Genomic DNA, 24,581 nt, shown 5'->3' with positions numbered 1-24,581 from the left:
TCTTGATGTATTTATTTATCCTTTAAAAAAAATTGACTATTTGGATTATCTCTTCATTTATTCAGGCATTTAGCTAGGGGTAGGGGGTTCATTGATGACCTAAATTCTTCGCCTATTTTGGGTTCATCGTGGAGTCAGAAATAGCTACATGTGACTAATTCTTGGTTTATTCCATGGTAAATTAATGACAAAAATGCTGATGAGAATGCGGAGTAACTTGGGCAAAGGGTGCGAACAGGTGCTCTTTAGAAAAGTCTTTTAATGAATGCCCGACTCTCAGGAAAAAGATGCCAATCAAATGTCACGTTACTCCTCCAGGGTAAAGGGTATTCCATACCTACTCTCCCTCAGGTGTTACTTCCTTTTGACAGTGGTACACACTAAAAAGAGTGTGAGGTGCCATCTGTGGAGACTTGCCACTTGCGGCTGCAGCCTGTGATTCTCTCACAATTTTTGTAATGAACTGGTTATTTTTCAAGTCCCAATTCATTGCATTGTAACAATAGTTTAATGTATGTGTACATTTAGCAATGTTGCTAATTCTTCTTCTTTCTCTTATCCCCTTTTGCTGTTAGGCGTCGGGTTCCACTAGCCACTCTCTAAACTCCCTCCTATTCTGAGCAAGCCACTTCACATTGTTTATACTCAACCCGCGCTGGGCTGCCAGTCTCTCCACATAGCCTCCTTCCCACTCCTGCCTTGGCCATCCTCTTCCTCGCCTTCCCTCCGGTCTTGCTTGAGATAATTTATTCTCACCACCTCCTCATCTGGAGACTCAGCTATCTTTGGGTCTTTCACAGAGATCCAAAATCATTTTTCTGAAACGTCAATTCTTAAATAAGTTGCATCGAAGGTCATAGACAGGATCACTTCCTCTGGTTAGTGCATGACCTCAATTCATAGGGTGTAAAATATTGATAAATTTCAAGGCAGAATTTTAAAAAGCCACTTGTGGTCTAAAGAAAAACAGCTAACTTCAATTTGTAGAACCATTTTTTATTTAAATCTTATTTACCATCATGTCCTGAACTTCTCTATGGGGGCCAGGCTAATTAACCCTTGAACGGCTAGCGTGCTCATATGGGCACGGCTGCAATGGTCTAAAGAATGACGTAAAAATTCCAACCCAAAAGTTGTAGAGTATGCTGTCTCTGCCACAAATGATTAAAATGCATCACTTTATTCGGTTTGTGTGTCTAAGGCCAGGATCAATACCGTCATTTGACAATGGCACGTTAGGTATTCTTTCTTACTTGCTGCCCTCGAGGCGGCGAAAGAGGAAAATTTGCGAAGTGTCTTCAGTAAATGCGATTTTTTTCCTTTTTATTTTTGCTACTCGTTTATGTATTTAATCTTATCCTTATAACGAATGTTATCAACTTCGGTTTCTTTTGCCAGAATTATGATATCTTTCGTATAGGGCAAGGGATTTGAATTTATTTTTGGGTGATCCCATATGGGCACGCTAGCTGGTAGCCGGGGCTGCCTTATTTGGCCGATGCTAATGGCTACTAATGTCGTTATTGGGTCTGTTATCGTATTGTTTTAAATCTAAAAATCCATCTAAAATGCTATGTTTTTGTCAACCTTTCATTTTTTCTTTGCGTCATCCGATTTTAGCGAATTAGATATTTTTTGCTTTATTTTTTGTAATATTTCCATTATAATATTTAGTACAAAAAATACACTTTATACCCTTCAACACGTTTTACATGGTGCTTGCATTTTACTTTGCAGAACCATCTAGTATGAAGAATGTTGCGGTTATTATCTACTACTGGCAGGCATAGCCAACAATCAGGTGTACGGGGGAAGGGGAGAGGTTATTTATAAATATAATGGTTTTAATAAGAGATTATAAAGGTTTGGGCTTTCCAAGGAAGTCTTAACTTCCTTGGAAAGCCCAAAAAAAAATTTTTTACGGGAAAAATATAGTACAATGATTTGAAATTTCTTCAAATTGACAAATAAGTGAATTATTTTGGGTAAGTACCAAAATGCATGTTGTATCACGAAATAAAATTGAGAATTATGAAGGTAAAGGCGATTTTTCTGCAGCATGCAGACCGGTGGCCGGAACAGCTAGCGTACCCATATGGGCACACCCCCTCAAGCAACAACGAATCAACAGAATTTTAAAACTAAGTGTTTATCTGAATGCTAGGGCAGTAATTAACGAGTTTTTAATAAAAAAAACAAAGAAAACTCCAAAAAAAACTCCGCTGTTAAAGGGTTAATGGCTTCATGGCAAGGTAAGGGTTGAGCTTAACTTATTGGTGGAAATGGTAGCCATGAAGGGAAATACCAAAACCTGAAAATTCAAGGAATACCTAGTTTTGTAAAATTTCCATTGGCATTTCCTCCTCCATCAAAAGCTTGTAAATCGTCTCTCTCCAAAGCTGGAAAGATTGTATTTTAAGGCTGCTTGACTGCCCCTTTGAGTGAAATATGATTATATAAATCTGATTGAGGATAGCATCAGTAACCCTTGGTCGTCTTGGTATGTAATGGATTAAAAAATATTTTGGCTTTCATGTTACATATGTAACAATTACTTGCATGATAAGTCTGCCATCTATTTTAACCTAAGGGAGGACATAGGGCTGGAAAAAAACTGCCATTATTCCTTTCCCGATTGTGGAAATTTCTCATATGCATGCTTGCTGTACGGACTGGGAAGAGACTCTTCACATCCCTCTGTATGGACCATTTTTCAGTAGGCCTATAAGAATTTTGAAACAACCTACTGTTTTCAGTTGCTCTTCTGTAATCCTTCTGACTTTTACTGTTCACAATAGGTTACCAGTAACCCGACTTCCATCCACTGTTTTCAGTTGAAATTTGAGTGGGATAAGTCTTTTAAAACCAGAGGAAGCCAGTGGAGTAAAGTTCACGTATTGTAACCTGTGCAAAAACCTGTGTGGAATTGTATGAATTACTTTGGAAAACTACAGGGATATCTATTAGTAAACATTAAGTCTACTGATACCAGTAGAAGTCAGTTAAGATTTTTTGCTCATGATAGTAAAATACAGTACAATGCAGTAGGATACATAAGGGTGCAATGGATTACAGAAGGAGACAGTGAAAAAATCCCACTGAAACCAGTAAGTATTTTTAGTAAGGTTAATCCAGAGATTTTTCTCTATAAGAAAATTTACTCTCACCACCTCCTCATATGGAGACTCAGCTATCTGTGGGTCTTTTGCAGAGATCCAAAACCATTTTTCTGGAACCTCAACTCTTAAATAAGTTGCATCGAAGGTCATCGACAGGATCACTTCCTCTGCTTAGTGCATGACCTCCATTCACAGGGTGTAAAATATTGATAAATTTCAAGGCAGAATTTTAAAATACCACTTGTGGTATAAAGAAAAGAGCTAGCTTCAATATGTAAAACCAGGCTTAAAAACAAGGCACCAAGTGGACCAAAGCTTTACGCCACATCCAAGAGACACAGTGTTGGTCTTGCAGTGCCCATCATAAAGCACTCAAGCAGGGATCGGACAGTCTCTGAAAAATCTCTTCCACTGTTGCTAATGGCTTCCGGGTGCAGCTGCGTGTTGCGCATTGTCTCGCAAGCGAGACAATGCGGATCAAGCTTCATTCATCAATCGTCATTCAAGCGAGACAATGCGCAACACGCAGCTGCAACCGGAAGCCATTAGCAACGATGCCCCTCGCTGCGAAAACCTACGTTCAAATATCTTCCACTGCCAGGATTTGAACCCGGGCCCACAGGGTGGGAAATCTCATCAACCTAAACACCTCAGAGCCAGTCTCAATTAAACATAGAGAGATGTATTTGTAACATGGATTTATTGTACAAATTCACTGCCTCCAATAAAATTTTTTTTATAATTTATATTTTCATATTCATTTCACATTTGTTTTTTAAAATAACAACAATTTGGTTGCATCTTCATGAAGCCTTCTTTCACCATGTTGCATCAAATTCACTTTTAACGTTTTATTTGGCAATATAACATTGTGGTGTGCTTGTCATATCCATTGTTATTTAAGACTGATATATATTTATAGGAATGACTTTACTCACTGCGTAATTATCATTAATTGTTAACTTATTTTCTTGGAATTATTTAAAACTTTTAAATATTGTTTCAAGTTCATAGCTTCCTTTTCATACAAATATATACACAATCCAACAGGCACTCGATCACTCACACACTATGTCTTTCTCATCTTTTCTTAGTTTCACTGGAAAGGCATAACTTCAAGATATGGGCATTGGCACCAAAAAGAGATCCCATTGGAGCCTTAAGTTTGATTACAGACAGGTTTTCCAAGATTCTTATAATGAAGTAACAGTATTAAGTCAACAGATAACTAGACTCTGAAAGGAGAACCAAAACAAGTAACAAAGACTGGATTGTGAGTCACCAGAGATCATCGAATACTGCGAAGGAACTTCGGATATTATCATTCTGAAATGAGAGAAGAGAAATTACTTTAGTAAAGACAGATTGCTGAATAAGTTAACACACTCAATGCGGATGCTTTGAATTCAAGGCATCCCGCGCTAGCCTAGGATGCGGATGCCTTGAATACAAGGCATCGGTCTCGTTATGTTTCTCGGCCCGCCATCTACCTCCGCGTCTTCTACTAGACCCTGCAATTGTGCCCAGCGTCTCAGTGTGTCTTCTCCTGTGACTGGATAAAAGTCGTTTGCTTGCAGCAGATTTTTTGCCCTCTTTTTATTATAATATATTTATTATAATTTTATTATAATATTTAATATTTTCTTTATTAATAGTGCAAATTTTAATAATTTTGAACTATGCATGATTGTATACGATTAAGGAAGACATAATATCTGATATTATTGCAAAGTATTTTTTCCGCGTGGCGGTGTGTTATGATAAATTTTCTCAGCATTGAGTGTGTTAAATAGGTAAGCATTTATCAACATTGTAATGTAGTTAATGGCTGAATTTTACTTAGGTACCTATGCATCATAAGTGTGTAGTTCATGAGATGATAAAAATATCAGAGATGAACTAAGCAGTCTGTTTTAGCTGCTGTGCTTTGACTTAATTTTCTTTTAAGAATTTTATCTTTTGTAATTTGAACAAAATATACAGTGACATGAAGGTAAAATAAGTTTCAATTATGCCAGCTGTGATAATGCTATTGCTTCTTTAGGGAGTCTTGATAATACATATATGTAGGTTTGAAATAGACGAATGTGCTAAACTAGGACTGGGGGCTCATTTCCCCCTCTCCACAGAAGGCTCATGGTCCTCCTGAAAAATTTGACCAGTCAAAATTGTGGTAGTTCAAAAAGTGCTGGTGATCCCTTTCAGTTCTAATCAAAAATCTATTCAGTAATAAGGCAAATTTACTGATAAGGTAAAATAATAAAAAAAAAATTTCCCATGCAAAGGAACTTTGGATATTATTATTCTGATACGAGAGAAGAGAAATTACTGCAGCTAAAACAGATAGCAGATATCAAAGTAGCATTTCTCAAAATTGCAATGCATTTAAAGGTCCCTCCGACAAAATTCCTTGGCTACAACCTTGGAAATAGGTTAACTCTAATCTCGAATGCCAGAACCCTTCAAGCTGTAGTGCCAAGGAAGATGATGATGTGTTTGAACATAAAATATCAATGCATGTTACATGTGAATGTTAAATTAACAATTGATAGAAAATTTCATATTTTATTTTTTATCGTGTACATAAGAAAAATTTCTTTTCTTTTACCAGAATTTAACCTTGACCTAGTGCATTTTCACCAGGTATTCTATAATTTGAATTTCAAAGGCATCTTCATCTCCTATTGAGCATTAGTTGACTTTAGAGGACAAAATGGTTTATGCTGCCAGACATACATTGACGCATGGCCGCATACTAACGTGCATAGGGCCACATTTCTGAGGCTAAGACCAGAACTTAGAATGCTGGAGCATTCAACCATGAACTAGTATCTACCTATCCGCATCATCCAAGTTGTACCTAAGTACTGCCGGCACAAATATACCCTCAGGCCAATTCTAGCCCAAGTCAGGAGGCCTGGGCCCCAGTAGCGTTGCCAGGAATTTTGCTGGGGGGGGGTCCAAAACTAGGCGGGAAAATTTTAGAAAAACCGGGCACTAAGTAATGGGTTTTAAACTAATTTTCACTCTTTTCATGATCGAAAAAACTTAATTTGTTAAAGAAACATTTTGCAAATTCCTGATTTTTCAATATTTTGTTTTCTTTTATGAAGGACAATAATTGTGTTTTTATATTTTGGGGGGGGGGGGGGTCCAGACCCCCCAGACCCCTCCTGGCTACACCACTGCTGGCCCCCCCCAGAAATAAGGATTTATATACAGCAAACTATTCATTGAAAAATCAAACCAAGATCCAGGAGGCAATTAATGGTTCCAGTTAGGTATTAAACATTTGTATGCTAACATGAATTTCAAATTCTTAAAAAGGATGACACAATTAGTATTTTTTAGAATTTTGCACTTGATTCTGAACATACTTTTGAATTGCTAGACATCTCAGGAATATTTTGGTCATCTATTAATCATACACATTTGTCTAATCAAATAGGCACTAAAGGATAATTTAATATAAATATCTAAAGAAATGCAGGAACAAGTGACTTTGTACGCAGTCACATGCACGGGTGCAAAGTTAAATACACCAAAGGATGAAGTTCGCCAGTAAAAAATATTTGACTTAGCCGGGATGCAAACCTTGAACTCTCGATTGCCGGTCAGATGTGTTTGCCAGTTACACCACCAAGCCATTTTCTAAGAGTGAACTTCGGGATGGGTTTTACCGAACAAGATGCTGACGTCAGAAGTCCACACTGTGGCACATGTGGGGAGGGTTAAGTCAAATATTTTTTCATGGCTAACTTCATCCTTTGGTGTATTTATAAATATGTAGCTCATATTGGGAAAGTAAACAATCAAAGTTCAATAAATGAAATTCCAGACTTGTCAATAGTAAAGTAACAACGACTTAGGTCTTTAAACAAAAAATTCTAATTAGATAAGAAGGGGCTCACCGTTGAGCAGTAGTCAATGAACTCATCAACTGTTATCACACCATCGTGGTTAAGGTCCAATTTCTGTAAGAAGAATTGATGAAGATAATTTGTGAAAAAATTAAATCACAATGATAGAAGATATGCAAACGCACATATTTACTGATATTCTAAAAATTGATGCTCACAAACTTGAGCTGGTAGAATAATTTAGTTATTTGGGCAGTACACTGGAAGGAAGCTAACCATGCAGAAAGGATACCGGTAAGAGGATAGCATTGGTAAAAGGAATCACAGGAGAATCATTGGTAAAAGGAGATAGGTATTCTCTTTTGGAACTTCTGTATAATAAAATATTGGTGATACATAAGAAGTTCATCAAAATTCTTGCTCTTCCTTGATACATTTCATCTCCCACCCCAGTACCTACTACATAAATTAATACCTCGAACCTTTCTCTTGATGCAATTATTATCTAAGCAATGCTTAAATCTAATGAGACAGTCATTTATGCACAAATTCACTATTTTAATCTGTAAATTTTATGCAAATACTTAAGCAAAATGCAAGGCTGAGTTATATGTTATGGTTAATAGTTCATTGACTGCCTTATCAGTTTACAAGAGCAACAGTTGTACGTACTTAGGTAGGTACACTTTCCAGTTCTGTAGTATGCCCCAAAAATGTACTTGGATTACTACATGATATTATAATAAGGTGGCATACACGGATTGGAATTCAGCCTATAGTCTTACTCACATGGGTCATTCTACTTCAAATTAATAAGTAAAAATTAAAAATAAAATAAAAGTAGGATCTCAGATTTTCATAGAAATTTCTACATGGGTCTATATTCTGTGTCTGTTACTATTGGGAGTCACTTTCTGAGTGTCACCATTTGGATATGTAATTACATAATCCAGAGTGGACTGTATCTACTGTGTAAAATATGAGCAGCAGTGAAACGAAATTTGAAAACATGTTTGTTTTCATGAACAAAATGCATGGGGTTACTTGATACATAGATCTTTGCATGGGAAGGGCACTTGCATTTGTAACTCTATTGACAAATTATAGAAAAGAAATTATCAATTGGCCGTATAATTCTCCCTGCTCGTCCACCTTGCAAGTCAGAAATGTTTCTGCGTTGGTGTGCGGGAAGGGGGAGAAATTCCCCGCAGGGACCAAACACCAGCCTCTCAACCGGAAAGCCCAAAACACGCATACTCACAACAAACATACAAAACAAGATCTTTTGTGGGGGCTGTAGGGACCTCCACTAAGGATTCTCACTCCACAAAAAAAAAATGGGAATCTTCACAGGATGGGCCTGTTAAAGATAGCCAGTGATTTGTGGAAACACATGCACTCAATAAGCAGTCACTCATACATTCACTCACCTGTAGATGGCTTCAAGGATCATTGGCTTCAATTATACAGCCCCCACAAAGGATCTTGTTGTGTATGTTTGTTGTGAGTGAATGTGTGAGTGTGTGTTTTGGGCTTCCCGGTTGAGAGGCTGGTGTTTGGTTCCTGCGGGGGATTTCTCCCCCTTCCCGCACACCAACACAGTAACATTTTTGACTTGCAAGGTGGATAAGCAGGGAGAATTATACGGCCAATTGAGAATTTCTTTTCTATAATTTCCGAGGCTGTAGAAGCTCAACCCCCACATTTTTGTATCGACAAAGTGGTTAAAAAAAGTGTATTTCATAAATAAAATTACAGTATTTATGGTGAAACAAAAACACATTACTATTCCACAAAATGCATTAGTAAACTACCTTGAACATTCTATCCACATGATCATTAGGGGTTTCAGGTACAGAGGCTTCTCCTTCGAGGGCATTGCTTCCTCTGTGGTGATGACATTGGTGGTCACCGATGAGATCATATATTGCTGTTATCACCTCAGATAGCTCCTCCCGCGTGACATAGCCATCATCATTCACATCATACAGACTGAAAATAATTGACAGAAGTTCATAAAAAAATCATCGATAAATTCAGTATTTTTAAAATACATACTATGTAGCCTGTTTTGTGAGTTTGTTTGAGAAACCTTCAAAGTGCAATGAGACTAGAAATAAACTTCTGATTTTCCCTGGAAAAAAAGTGCAATAGATGTAGGCACTAAATATTTGTGAAGCATGATTGGATGTTTATAATTCCACTGAAATATCTTTGTTTCCATATTTGTCATACATTATAGGAATTAGAAGTACAGACTAGATATAAAACATTTCTACAAAGTGTGTATTGAAATTATAAAAAGATTCATTCTTGAATGATAGAACAAATCATATGAGAAGGAATACAATAAAAATATTTGTAAAAGATGGCACCAATGAAATATCTCGGTAAATTTTCTGTACCTTTCCCATGTCCTAATAAAATAATATATAATTGGAGCTCGCAGTACTACCTTCACTATTTGATAATGATTGAAATTACTTTTTGAGAAAAAATTAAGTACAGGAAATACTATTGAGCCGAAGATTTTTTAAAGTAAATGATACAGCATAGAAATAAATTCTCTTTCACATGCTATACGTTGCATTGAAATTGACTGCTTTGTTTAGATGCTAGAGCTCCTCAAACTCGGGTATCTTGCTTTTTTTTTACAGACAGTGGTTGAAGATATTGAATGAACAAGGTGGAAATTTCCAATATTTTCTTTGTGTCATTTAGAGGGTCTTCAAACAGGGTTGGGAAATCATTTGGGTCACTTGGTGGAATCTTTTATACTTTTGACTCTGTTCTTGATGCCTGAGATAACTTTTATTATTTGTCACTCACATCAAGGGTAGAGTCTGGCAAACCCTGTCTGACTATTTCCAGAACATTATTTTGGGGAGTTGACTTAAAATAATACTCCCAGACAATTTTTGGGGGATTCAAACCCTTGATTCACCCCCTCCCACCACCAAATAAATGATAAGACCCACTCCCACCACCATAAAATAAAAGAAGTTCACCAAATAAATTCCTAAGTATGTATGAGGAATTTATCTGGTGAACATATCTTTTGGGTACATAAGGTTTCAGAAAGGAAATAGACAATGTACATTTTAGGGACGGAAACTGCCCAACTTGTTAAATTTAATTGAACTGCTGGGAAATCAGTATGTACCCTGAACTATGGATGTCTACTAATATCATCACTGGAAGAGATGAATAAAAATTCTCCGTTGCCAATACTCAAAGAAAAAAGGAGTAAATTTCTATTTTAATCCACGTGCATCATTAAGAGTCCTCACCTGAAGGCCCACCGGATTCTCTCCTGCAGAGAGCCCTTCAGCAGGATGGATAAGCTAAGCATAATGTCGCTGAATGTGATGGTGCCAGACTTATTTCTATCCAAGGTGTTGAACACATAATGAGCATATTGGCTGGAGTCTGCAAAAGAAGAAAAATACCATTGTGCAGGAAAATAACAGATGTCAGTTGCAATCCTTCATGAAGTGTGAGAAACTCCTGGTTTTATTAAGTGGTGACCATCTTTATAAAATCCCCTTATTTTATTCATAAGAAGAGCAGAACAAACTGCTCATTCAATAATATTTTACCAAGCAAGGGCGGCTCGAAGATTTTATTTCGCAAAACACTACATATATGTATTATGGGGTGGAGTGGAATCTTTATGACCAAAATATATGTGGGGCACAAGGGTCCGACAGGCAAATGGTCTTTTCATTTTTGAGATTAAAAATAGCATACAACAATCACTGTATGAAATATTCTCTTTCTTTGAATATCAAATTAATTAATCAATATGATATTAAATGAATGAGGCTTTGTGATACACATGCACAAAATTATATGACAACCGTATGAAAACTCTTGTGTATTTTTTAAGGTTCTGGGGGGGGCATATGCACCTCTGACCCTCCCTTAAATCCACCTATGTTACCTTGCATCATTTTCAAGAAATATTTATGCATGCAGCGTAGTGATAGAGTTTATGTGAAATACCATATGCCACTGTAATGCATGCTCTATATAAAATAAGGGGTTGTTGCCTTCCACATTTATGCTTTATTTTAAAATCATGGACTGGTAAATAGAGACACTCAAGTGACACTTGAGGAGGTAGCTCAAATAAGTTGTATACAAGATATAACCAATAGGGCAGATCGGATAAATCCTCGCGTGTGCTGCTAGGAGGGCGTTCATCTTTGATAGTATAAATCGGAAGATGGTAGATGGTAAAAAAGAGTGCGTAGTGAGACGACTTGTCTCTTATTTGGCGCCTTGTCGGTGTTAAACAAATCGATGTTACCAACTTTTAGAGAAGTGAGAGAGAGAGAGAGAGTTACCAATTTTTAGATCCAAACACGGAGGAAAGGAGCCTATGGTCTATTATTAAAGATGAACGCCCTCCTAGCAGCACACGTGGGATGATTTTTGCTGTATTCGAGGCATGGCAGGGGTGAAGCGAGCGGGGAGGGGACGGGATCGGCCTGCCGTTCTTGTATCCGCGATGCTGCATGGGCGTTGGAATATTTTCTTCGCGGACTCAAATTAGGCATTTTGTGGCTAAATGGTGGCAGATACGTCAAAATGCACAAAAATTTTCATTAAGAGGGGAGTAACTCTGCAAAATCTATAGGGAATGATCATAAATTATTATATTTTTATATTTGTGACCCTCCCCCCCTAAATTGCATTTGAGCGAGGGTCAGGGGTTCACCTAGAGGTCTCAAAACTTTTAGGCCTTATTTTTGGTCGGCCCCACAACTTTTTTTCACTGGGCCAGGTGGATTTGAAAAAAAAATCGATTTTTCCGATCCGCCCTAATAACTAAGTCTCGTCTGCAGTGCCTTCACAAATCCAATGAAAAAATATTCCGTCGATGCCACATAGCTAAATTAAAAAATTATAAGCAACATGTTAAAAGTACCCAAATTATGCGTACATTTCAAATTTAACTCTTTATGGCCAAAATATTAGTGGAATATATATTAATCCAGAAGTTAAGGATGGACCACCAATCCCTTTGGCTGAATGCCACTGGCAAATACTTAGTATCTAAATTCTATAATGATTTTAGGCATAAAATGGAGCTAATAAATAATTGAAAAATTATTTGATTAGTTTTCAAACTATGGCATCTTGATTGTTTTAGTATTTTTATTAGTGTTTATGAATCAATTCTTCATTGTTTTAAATTGTTTCAAAAGATTTTTGAAAGGAGAAGTAAAGCTATGTTTTAAAATAAGGTACATTTTTTTTTGAAAGTCAAAATTATTTAACACTTTGAGACCGAGCGTCATCTATAGATGACACGCCGGACTCCACCCAGATCCGAGTGTCATCAATAGATGACGGCCGACTACGCTACTAAAAAAATTTTGGATCTGGGCGAAGTTAAAATTTTTACCTGCGGGCTGAAAGTGTTAATGAAGCTTCATTAAACAATTCAGGAATAGCAATTAAAATGAAGGAGAAACCGTCAATGAAACTAACTATTGGGCCAGATTTGGAAAAATTAATTGAAGAATTTTTTCATTTAGAAAATTTTTATGCTCGTCCGGCTAAATTTTGGTTAAGAAATTCCAACAGGTTACCGAATTGACGACACAAATGAAATAGTAGATTTTTTTCTTTCACCATACGTTTAAAGTCAATTAATTCTCCTTTCTTTTGCAAGGAAGTTTCAGAACTAGATACTTAATTATAAAAAAATATAATTTTTGAAAAATATCACGTTTGCTGTATAGAGGAGGTTGCATCATCACTGAACAATGGCAGCCTACTTTTTACATGTTTTTGTTTAAAAAAGTTTCACACTCTCAGATAACTTACATCGATTTTAAAAAGGAAAATTAGGGTGCAAAGAATCAGGATAATTCAACCGTTATAGGTCTAAGCGAATGTTTTTCATGCTCCACCTTAGCTTTCAGCGATATTTTCAATTAGCATACGTGATTTTAAATAGCACATGAATTTGCTAATATGTCATCAAGTAGTGCATTGACGTACGTACGTTTCATTTTTATCATATTGCTACGATTCAGCTAATTTTACATCAGTTATTTTTTTGCCACAAATAGATTAATAAACTACACCCATGCCTCGCTTATTGCAAGGGATGCATTCCTTGAGGTCTTTGCGCAAATCGAATTTGCGTTTTTGAGACCATTTTAACATTGGGAAAATAGGGATGCATTCGTGATAGCATAGGTGTTAGGTATCGAATTTCCAATAAACTGTATATATTCCTATTAATAGCCTAGGAAAACCTTATTTAAGTAATTATTTATAGATTAAAGTATCCTTAAAGACAGTAGGCACTTCATTCAAAAACTTTTTTTCTCGTAACATAGTGCGTAGGTGTTTTTGAAATTCCCTCCTTCCGTGTGGGTGGGCTAACATCTAGGAAAAATGCGTACTGTTTCAGGGGTTTGTAATGCATTGCCGGCAGTGGACGAATTTTCAAACCGGTTTAAAAATAATTCTTCTGTCACCGAAGCCCTTTCGCTGTTCATCCTCTGGTAGAGAAATTCTACTTTGAATGGTACCCTTTCATTGTTCGCGGAATTTGTGAGTGATTGTAATATAATAATTGTTAATAATAATAATAATTGTGATAATGTCATAACTGGCTTTAATTTAAAGTCCTCCGAGGTATTACCACCAAGCAGCAACGTGAAAAGGTCTTTAAATCCCTTGAAACCTGACCCAGGTTTTCTTCCCTGAAACTAAATGATCGAGATGGCATTCTATTCCCAAACAATCCCGTCTCGTCAACATAAGAAAACTAGATGAGGGGAAAAGGAGCCACTCTCAATCACAGCTCGGGAGGTCATCAGATTATATTGTGGCGACTGTGATATCAGCATTTGCAGAATCACCCGAAACCGCGGCACTAAAATACCAGCTGGCCGTTTGAAATTCTGGAACCAATCGGACCTTCCACTAAAAGTCTCGGAGCAATAACCACCCCCAATCTTCTTTTTGTATATATAAATTAAGCCACAGCTTTTACACAGATTGCCTTGATAGAGGAATATTATTTGACCGTTCATGATAAATCCAGGTAATTAGAAGTCTTTCCGTTTTTTTTCTAGCAATGAACTCCGCTCACGTGGTGACCGCTTGTCTGAAGTTGGTGTGGCAGATGTCGATGACATTTTAATTTCGTCTTTACTCAGAATTAGTGCGGACAGTCGACGTCGGAAGCTTAAACTCACGCTTAATATCGCTTTGACGCTCCAAATTTTTCAGCAATTGATCACTTTAAATTTCTCTTCAATGTTTAAACTTTTTTTTTAACTCCTTCATTTTTCCATCCGCATTCCTATTTTCCGCCATTGATCGCTTGGTCTTTACTCCATATGTCCACATCAAAATCACCTTCTACTGCTGTACACTGTCGCAATGTATTCCTAAGACGCAGAGGGGCTACACCTGCTGGGAGGGAATGAAGCAAATGTGTTTGAGAACAAATGCGGCAATATTATATTATTTTAACGAAATTATCAGCCATATACTTGAATTTTGACAATAACAGACTATTGCAATAAATCCATGCAGCAGTGGCAATATAAGAATTTAAGTGAGGCATATATACCCGCGGCGAGGATAACATATAAGGAGGTATCCCTATGAGTTGCCCCACTTAACTTGAGCCATTTTTGCTAGCGGACGAATGAATACTCACCCTCCTTCACAGTGCTCTGTTTGCCTCCGGCTGGCGTGGTGCTCAGCGTAAAGGGGATAAGCGAGGGGGTATAATATGACTAGCCAGCCGTTCAGGGGAGGGATGATAATGCAGTCGTTCAATAGGGAGTCTAAAGCCACGAAAGCTGCGGAAGGCGAGGAAAAATGTAAATAGATTCTAAAAATCCAATTACAAGTATACTTTCTTACATAACATACGACGCTATAATTTGAAAATATAGCTAATTTGAAGATATGACAGGAAATCACCTTCACGGCTTTCAAAACTCAATTTAATTTAGTCGAAAAAGTGCCCTATTTCTAGATTAAATACTCACCGCGGGTTTTACCTAGGGAATTGAAATGCCCATATGAGTGGTTAAGAGTAAATTTTCGAATAATTATGAAAATTTCTTTTTATTCTTATGCTTTATTTTCTCGGTGGTATTTACATAAGTACGTGGACCTATTGGTTTACCTCCTTGGGGGAAGAATTTGGCGTAGATGGCTTTGAAGGTGTCCTCGTTGACCATTCCGGTGGGGCACTCCTGCTTGAAGGCGCGGTACACGAACTGGATCTCTTTCCTGGAGAAGCGCGTCGCTCTCCTGATCGCCTCCAGCCTCTCCGGACGACACCGCGCCGGCTGCAGCATGTCCAGCTCCTCCGGATCCAACTCATCTGAGGACGAGCGAAACGTCAGTTTTAATTGTTAGGTATGAAAAAAACATAGGAACAAACAATAGGCTGATAGCGACTCAAACTCAGTTTCCTGTTAAGGAAGGCAGAATATTGGGCGGAGTTAATGGTAATTTCACTTAAAAAAGTACGAATTTTATACATTCAAGTATAACGAAAACAAAAACATCAAAAGTTTTAATAATTTTAGTCTAAGATAGCACTTAAAACGCCGTTTTCAGAGACTAATTAAAAAAATTCAGGAAGACTCGGAGGCTATGGAATACCCCCCTTTGGGACTACCCCCCACGGTAACGGACTAAGGAACTACCCCCGTCTCACTGGGGGTAGTTCCTTATCCTCTAGACCCCCGGCAGTATTACTGTCCCCCTTCAACACCAAATTTTGCCGTCGGGTAGAATAGAATCCATAAATAAGAATTATCGACTTCATATGATACTGTGTGGAAATGCTGTGTATTTAAAATTGAAGAACAATAGGAAAATAGAGTTAATAAAATATTAACACATGAGAGCTCTCAACAAGTCTAAATTGAGACAGAAATTCACCAACACGAGGAGCATCATTTGAAAAGTACGGCGATATCGCCTTCTATACCTGGCGTAACAACATTCCCCTCTTATTTCAAGAGCACATTTTTATTCGGTGTTGCCAAAAGAAAAGCGGTTAAGTTGGTTATCCTGCTCCCTGCGCTCTTGCAAGAGGTTTGTAATTCCGGAGGACGAAAGGGGGGAGGGAGGGGAGGGGTTAAGTGGGTTTTGGAAGGAAGACTGCGGAAGTGTACACGTAAAAAAAACGAAGAAGGCGATGTGGGTGGAAGAAGAGGGCGCAATGGATGCTGGGAAGGGGAGAGATGAAGGATCGAACTCCCGGTTGTTTGCTCCAAGACGACTTCCCGGTCGTCGCGTGTTTACGGCGCGGAAGCGTGTAATGGAAGAAAGGGGAGGGGCGGAAAATAAAAGTGGAGGATGTTTTGGGGAAGTGCTTCCTTGGAAGAAGATGGCGGGAGGGAATAAGATGCGAGGCGGATGGAGCAACCACCATTTGTGTCCATGCCGAATGAGGCCTGTAGGCACTGCACTCAAAACCGTGGAGACCACTTGGAGGAGGCCCGAAATCCGTCCCGTATTATAATTATTATTAAAATCAACATCATCGTAAGTTAACAATCCTAAGCAGGGCGTAGGAGTTTTTTCAGGGGTGCAAAGATCAGTTTGCTGTTTAAATAAAATTACACACCGCATGTTTTCTAATAATAAGTTTTATTAACACTGTTGCTTAAAAATTTATACTTTAATAATTTAACGAGAAAAATTAAATTATTATTTTTAATAAATTAAATTTTGCCACCCCCTGTAATCTGCTGCCCGGGGCACGTGCCCCCTCGTTCCCGCCGTAGTTCCGGGCCTGTTTATAAGATAGGTTTGAAGCAGCTCTCTATTCCGCTCTCATATAGCCTTTACATGGTGACGTTTTTCTGAAAGTATTGTACCGATTAAGGTAAATGTCCTTGGAGTTTTTACGAAGTATTTTGCCAGTCTCCCTTCCCCTCATGGACTTCCCTCTTCAATTCACAATATGACCTACTCCCTTTCATTATTCATAAAAATCCTATTCCCTTCCCTCCTCTCCCTCATTTACCGAATATTCTATCCTGTAACACTGTTTTAAACATGCCTCCCGCGCTAAGTACTCGTTCCATCCGTATCTACCCTCTGTCTCCTCCCTATCTCGTCCAGGAGTATCCTCTCCTCTCCCACCATATCCAGCACTTTGTTATTCCTTCTCCTCTACGTCCACTTCACTTTCTCCATTCTTCTCCTCGTCAAAATTTCGAACGCCTCCAGTCTTCTCTCGTGCTCCTTCCTTAGTATCCACGTTTCCGCACCGTTCAGAGCTACACTCCAGATAAGACTCTTCTTTCTTAAACTCTTACATAGTGATCTCATCATAAGCTCCTTCCTGTTCATGGACGCCTCCTTTGCTATTTTTTATTTGGAACTTGATTTTTTGCCGCTATGGGCGCCCTTTAGTCGGTTTTCAAAAATGTCCCCAGTCCGGCGGACCATTAATACTCAATATAGTATTTGCAATCGCGAGGAATGGTATGTTTAAATTGTAAAAGCGACAGATTTTATCACCACAAATTTAATTATCGAAAAGATAACGATACGCTCGAATAAAATAGCCAAAATATTAATTTATAGTTTTCCCACACGAAAAATGACATCTAAAATTTAATGGGTACGTCCATATATTTATCACGGTAAAAATAAGTTCTTTTGTATTAGCTCGTTATAACTCAAAATTGGATTGAGTCACGGAAAAAATTGTCATAATTCGTAAAGCAATTCTTGAGGTTTCTGTTAAAACTGAGCCTAATATCACCATAGAGAAAGAACATAAAGAAATGAAAATTAACGAGGGCTGAAATGATATAACTCCTACAAGTGGAGGTATCGGCGAAATAAACGTTCACATCTTGGCACTGGTCCGAAAATCCTAAACCACAAAAAAACTAAGTCGAATTTAGGTTAGGATTCGTTTCTCGAGCGCTCACTAAGCATTGAGTTAGCTATATTTAAAAAAATATTCCTCCTCTCCTTGCTTGGATAATAAAATCAGGAATGAAATTCATCTGGGAGGCTTACTCCAGCAAAATACAGTATCCCTCCACACTTTTCCACCCTCCACACACCAGTATTTCCTAGGATTGAGATAAGAATTGAGAACTGTAAGAATTGATGCACGAATTTCATTCGTCGACGCAGAGCTTAAAAAATGCAGGATTGAGCTCCGAGCCCTCCTAAGGATAACGGGCATGAATAAATATCGGAACGAAGGATTCGGGCAAGAGGGATATGAGACGCTCTGACGCCTTCTGTTTTTAAATTCAACCGATTTCTCCCTCACATTTTTCTCGAAAAGCGCTTCGATATGGAGCTTTGTTGAGCGCTTCCCACAGCTCAGTTTGCGCCTCTCCATACGATCCCTAAAGCTCTTCTATTTTTATTATTTTATCTTTTTTTCGAAGTCGTCTAATCTCTTAAGAAATCCTTGCTCGCCCGTTTCCATTCACCGACAGACGTTTACGATGCTCCGGTCGTTTCCGTGCGCCGATTCCGATGGCTTTTCCAGGTGCGCGAAGACCGGCTGCTCTGTGAGGAAGACTAAAGCCCCTTTACTATACTTACCCCATCTACCCGCAGCCGTTTCAATTCCATTTTATTCGACCTCTTTTGACTTCTCGACGGCTTGATTTGGCTTATCGCCTTTTATCTTACTTCCTCGGGACCAGACCATTGTTTTGCCGGACGTAAAAGGCGCCACTTTGAAGATGGGAAAGAAGGCGTACTTATATCGCTCCCGGGCGGGAGATATCGCAAAGTAGTCGTTTAAGAGCAGCTTGCCCGCATCGCACTAAGGTTATAGCGCAGACACTGGAAGAATTCTCAGACAGTCTTTTTTTGTTTTAATTTTCGTAGACATGTAAAATGGTCGCGCCACTTTTATCATCGCGCCCTCGTAACGAGACGTCTGGGTTCTTTCTCTTCGATTCATTCAGATGGAATAGCTGGCGGGCATTAACTCTTCGTTCTACTTTTACGGCAGCAGTTTCTTGTCATCGTGATAATTATCATTTCAAACTTTCGTCGACCAAATTGAGTCATTAATTTAAGCCTTTTTGGGAGATTTCCGCAGCATTCACATTTTCGGGCGACCCCTAGCTCATTTTTGTAACAACTTAACGTTTAGCGCCTGTTTGATCTCGTCAAAAAATGTCGAAAGTGGCCGAAATGAGGAAATATATTGAGTTTTCGAAAAATTTGCGCAGTGGTAAATAAGTTTTGGCTAAGGAATTTCAAGCGGTTACGAAAAATGAAATTGTCAGCTGATTTTGCACCTACACCACACGTTTGAAGTAGCTAAATTCTTATTTATTGCGCAAAGAAATTTTAAAATTATCTAAAGTTTTTAAAATAAAAATAATTTGTTACATACATTAAATGAGAACTTTTGAGGATGATCTATCTTCACTAATCAACTGCAGCTTTGTTACTCTCGAATTTTTATTTAAAGGAATTTAACACTCGTAAATTAATAGACATTGAAAACCAAAACTACGGTGAATAGAATCAGGATAATTCAACTGTTATATTTTTCAAGCTTCACGTGTCAACCTTAGCGCTATTTTTAAGTTTGATCGCGTGAAAAACTGTCGAATGTGGCCGAATGAAGGAAAGGAATCGTGTAGTTGCAAGTTATGGCATAGTGGTGGGACCGAGTCCTATGAGTCCCACTAGATCCTTAGGGGAGGAGGTAAGCGGGGAGTCGGACCCCTTCTCCCTAAATCTGACGTTTTCGAGTTTTTCGGGAATAACTCGTAAACCTTGGCCTCTTGCAAAATTATTAAGGAATAAGAACAATCAGAGCAATTTTTTTGTTAGGCAGCAGGTATTTTGTAAGAGGATAATCAAATATTACCTCCGCGATTTATTAGAAATAATTTATGGAAATACTGAACCGTAAAAGAGCGTAAATCCGCTCATTGTATATGTAGTGATCATAAATAATATTATTACCGAAAGTATCACTTTACTTATTTTTATGTTACTGGCGCTGGTAACGAACAGAGGTACCTTAGAGAATTCATGAAGACAAATTTGCGCCATACATTTACATTTGCATTCAATTATTTACAATTTCAATTTATCTTTTGCTTCGACGATTGCCTGGGAAGCACCAAAAATTGTAAACTAATGGGAGGCGAGTTTGTATCTGAATTGATAATGTTAACAATTTATTTATGTATTACCGATGTAATTAATCATGATACAGCTCTATAGAATCTGAAAGTAGTTCCTGTGTAAATTAAAGGCAAAGATAATATCATCCAAACATCTGTAAGCGTGGTATTTCTCCTCCCTCTCACACACAGCAACTTGCATTAGCTGATTAAACCTCATGCTATATTTTCATTCATATTCTGAAAAATATTTTCTCAGTCTAGTATGGAAGATGATCAATAATAATAAAAATTTTGGATGCATACATTATTGCCTTCAGTTCAGCTTTAACGTTGTTTATTTTCGCTGGACTGTTCCAATATCTCAAATTTTTGCATCCCTAGCAATAATTTTGTAATCAGTGCCACTACGCGTTAACATCGGAGATTCTCAGAAAAGAGTGAAATTCACGGACGGGACTATAGATTGCTGGAAAAGAATTGAATCGCCAAGGAATCGTCTAATTTTTTTGGGCTCGGCTTCAAACGTCGCAATAGACAATCATAAATTTTAAGGAACAAAAGTATAGCTTATAAAACAACATAGAGGATCATTTTTCGAAAAACGACATGAGTGGAATGCCAAGGGTGATATGGCTAATGGAAGGGAAACGTTGTATCGGCGAATATTCGAATTTATGTTCATATTCGACTTTAAATAACGGATAGATGAATAATTTCACTGGTGTAATGAGTGCTATGTTTTATGGGAAATACAATCCAAAAGAGTAATGATAACAGCCAATTTAAGTAAAATTAAAAGAGTTATCGTCCAAACCTGATGGATAGCTCATTACATGTGAACTTGGTTATATAATGGGTCGTATGTAACATGGAACAAACAGGTTTTTACTAATTAAATGATCAAAGCTGTATTTTTGATTTTTTTTCGACAAGCAGTAGTTTTTTACCCCTATAAAATGCCCAAAAACTTCAGTTGGGCTCAAGTCACTCTTGATTTATGGTAAGAAGAGTCTTATACCAAATTTGCATGTTGATTGCACCAGTTTCTAAGAATTTCGAGGTTATAGCTGATTTTCAGCTTTTCTAAGACTATCTACTTTCATACCAGGATGATAAAAATACAATAGGTAAAGGAAGAAAGACACGTTTTTCAAGAAACGGTAAAAAATGCACTAAAAAGTGTTCATCGTCACAATGAGTGTAAAGCGTGGGTTCTCCAAGTGATCAAAAGTTAATTTTTTACTTTGTAGCGCATTTTAAACTTGATTAAAAAAATGTACTCTTTAAATCTTTTTAAAATTTTAGTTATTTACTCCTTTTTAGTGGTGAATCAGTCAATCGATTAAAGCAGACCTGTTAGGAATTCCTGCGAAAAGTTGTAGGTAATGTCATATAGGGAGAAAAGTTCAATCTTTTTTCTGCATCGAAATTTAGTTGATTAATATGAGCACCATAGAGCACAATTTCAAGCACCTGATTATTGAATATGGCAATGTCAACGAAGCGAGAAAGTATTCGAAGTTTCAGCCCGACCGACAATGGGAGGTAGGTTAAAAATAAATAGCAGGAATCCATCCATGGAACAGCCAAATAGACGAAGCAAGTTAAGAAAAAATGTGTGTGAAAAAGGAAAAGCCGCAGCTAAATTTCAATCTTTTACGCTTTCAAATATTTAAAGAAAAGGTTAGTGAAGAGTCTGATCTGGAGTGTAGCGCTACACAGTGCAGAAAAGTGGACACTTAGGGAGGAGGACGAGAAAAGGCTCAAGACATTCGAGATGTGGATGTGGCGAAGAATAGAGAAGGTGAAGTGGACGGAGAGGAGGAGGAACGACGAAGTGCTGCACAAGGAAAGGCAGCTTCTATATGAGATATGGAGAAGACAGAAGGTATGGATGAAACGAGTACTCAGCGGGGAGGGGATGTTGAAAACAGTTTTGTGAATGTCACTACGAGCGCTGATGTGGAGCGTGCAACCCTCAGAGTAAGTACTCTGAGGTGCAACCCTTAGACCATTGGTCTAACAATAAGGTGCAGCCAGTCTCGCTGAAGATGACGTACAGGACCGCGAGACCAGGCTTTACACTCTTGGCCTTCTAGGTCCTCTGACATAACACAATGCGATTTTTTCCTTTTTGGAAATGTTAAACAGCGTGTTTACGTTCCACCCTTACCTCGTGACATTGATGAACTAAAAACAGGAATATCAGCTGCTGTAGCTTCAGTGACAGAAGACACCTTACGCTCAGTTTGGGATGAATTCAGCTATCGGCAAGATGCCGTCCGCGCAGCCAATGGAGGACATATTGAACATTTATGATGGGTTTTTATAAACTTTTGTCTTTTGTGAGTAATTTAGTATGCAATATGTTGATTTTAAGCCCTTCTTACTAATAAATAATCTTATTTAAAATCGGGTCATTGTTTTTGGGACACATTGTATTTGTATAATAGTGCATTTCCGCTGAGGCCTTAGTGAGCCCACTAAAGCGTATGGACGAGTTAGAAGGAAAGCGTCAGGTGCAGAGCCCTGGGCGCCAAACGGAAGAGAGAGGCAATGCGCTCGCTTACACGCATTTGTTTAAAGTTTGTTTCGGAGTTCAAAAAAAAAGAAGAAGGCGGACATCCGAAAACAGCGTCCGACCCTCCCGACTTCCGGGTCAGTGTGGGCCGGAGAATGCCGAGCAAGCGGAACGCACTTTGTGGGACGATGACATAAACACCTCGAGGCGAGAAAACATAATAACGGTCTATAAAAACCCGGGTCCGCTTGCTCCAAACTCTGCGCCAACTTTCTCCTTTTTTATTTTGAGGGGAAATTTCACCGATGTTTCGGGATGCCTGAAGTGACTGTAGGGGTAGCGCTTTGCTATCATCGCAGTCTAATCACCGAGTTTCGATACGAATTAAATAATGATAAAAAGTGGTGTAATTCATTCGCGTTTCCAAAGGCATAAAAGCCCAGGATTATCTCCGTGAATGGTGGTTCGGTGCGGAGATTCGGCACTAGTTTAAACAGCCAATTTCCTAATAGGATCATCTCCAGAGAAGATTCAATTGGACCAGCATGAATGGAAGTTTATGCGCAATGAATGAATTCACTTATATTGGCATGAGATTTTGGGAACGAACGGAACACATCGATGATTTCGCCACTTCGAGCTAACTTTCGCGTCCCGGATGTATTAAGATAGTTTGAATGGTGAGACTTATTTAAAAATTAGTACATTTCATTTTCCAGTAGTTTTCCCTAACCAGACTATATATCTTCAGTGGTGTCATGGTGCGGAACACCGCAGCGTTCAGAATCCGGCGGACAGAATTAGAAAACCATGGATGGAAAGAAGGAAGAGGTGGAGATTATCGAAGATAGAAGATTGCAATGATTTGGATACGTCCAAATGGATGGGTGAAGAAAGAATTTACAAAGCTGTTCTCAAATAGATACAGAAAGACAGAAGGAAAAGAGGAAGATCAAAGAAGTCAGGGTGGTATGGGATTAATTGTAGGAGAGTGCTAGAGTCTAGTTTCGCAATATGGAGCTAAAAAATGATCCAGCAAGCAATTCTTTCGTCAATGGAGATGTACCCAATTCAATTCAATATAGAACTTGGATAAATGCTCATCTCTACTTAAGTCAGTGAATCTTACCATAGAGTAAGAATATACTTACTCTATGATCTTACGCAGGTTTTATTTAGCCGTTGCAAACAATTTTAACGGGGAGAATGGGATAAATGATTTGGAGTGAGCATGCCTCGTCATTGGGTACCAGTGGCGTAACTAGGATCATGCTTTGGGGGGGATGAAGGGGCACGGGAGGGGTCCCCCCCAGGCAACGGGAGGTATGGGAAATTAAAAAAAAAAATGCCTGGAAATACATTTCATATAATTTTTCTACTTATAATTTAACTTTAAGCAGATGCAGTTATTATGTGTCAAATGTGATAATTTATTTGAAGTGAGGCTTTGGAGGGGGGGATTTATCCCCTCATTTCCCCCCATAGTTACACCATTGTTGGGTACCCGTGGCTCTTAAAGTTCTTATTTGGCGATAAATAGTTACTCCTGCCTGTTTGAGTTATGGCCCCGGGTGACAAATGCCTATGGTTCTTTTCTCGGCCAAGGCTATTTTTTTCTCGTGTTATACGAAGACAAAGTGGAGTTCGAAGATGATGGGGAGACGCAGGAAGATAGAGGCATTCATAAAGGAAAGGGCTGCTCCGTCACAGGTGTCCTTAGGACAATGGAGTCGTAGGCCTCAAGGAGAGCGAAACTTATCTAGTCTAGATGAAGTACCCTCGTGTGTTTGTTTCCGCGTCATAAATTACCCTATTGGAATCGCGAGACATCTGGTGGGAACTCATGGAGTATAGGGCGACGCATTCATTCATTGCGGTGGCGTAAGGGAGCGCGCAAATAGAACTTCAATGTCCCTCCCTCACTTCCGTAAGGTCGGTT

The 24,581-nt window shown here is 38.4% G+C and overlaps 1 protein-coding gene across 1 annotated transcript in view; it reads right to left on the bottom strand.

The window, feature by feature from the left end:
* Positions 1-3,800: 3,800 nt before the first annotated feature.
* The window catches only part of LOC124153249 (serine/arginine repetitive matrix protein 1-like), a 202,764-nt gene continuing 181,983 nt past the window's right edge, over positions 3,801-24,581 (bottom strand). The window contains exons 2-6 of the mRNA XM_046526349.1: positions 15,153-15,353; positions 10,270-10,408; positions 8,794-8,971; positions 7,031-7,093; positions 3,801-4,445 (exon numbers count right to left, since the gene is read on the bottom strand). Coding sequence (XP_046382305.1) covers positions 4,398-4,445; positions 7,031-7,093; positions 8,794-8,971; positions 10,270-10,408; positions 15,153-15,353 — 629 coding nt within the window. The 3' untranslated portion in view covers positions 3,801-4,397. The remainder of the gene's footprint in view (positions 4,446-7,030; positions 7,094-8,793; positions 8,972-10,269; positions 10,409-15,152; positions 15,354-24,581) is intronic.

Source organism: Ischnura elegans, chromosome 2, assembly GCF_921293095.1.
Source record: "Ischnura elegans chromosome 2, ioIscEleg1.1, whole genome shotgun sequence".
Classification (NCBI taxonomy): Eukaryota; Metazoa; Arthropoda; class Insecta; order Odonata; family Coenagrionidae; genus Ischnura; species Ischnura elegans.
This window is presented reverse-complemented; position numbering and strand designations above follow the sequence as displayed.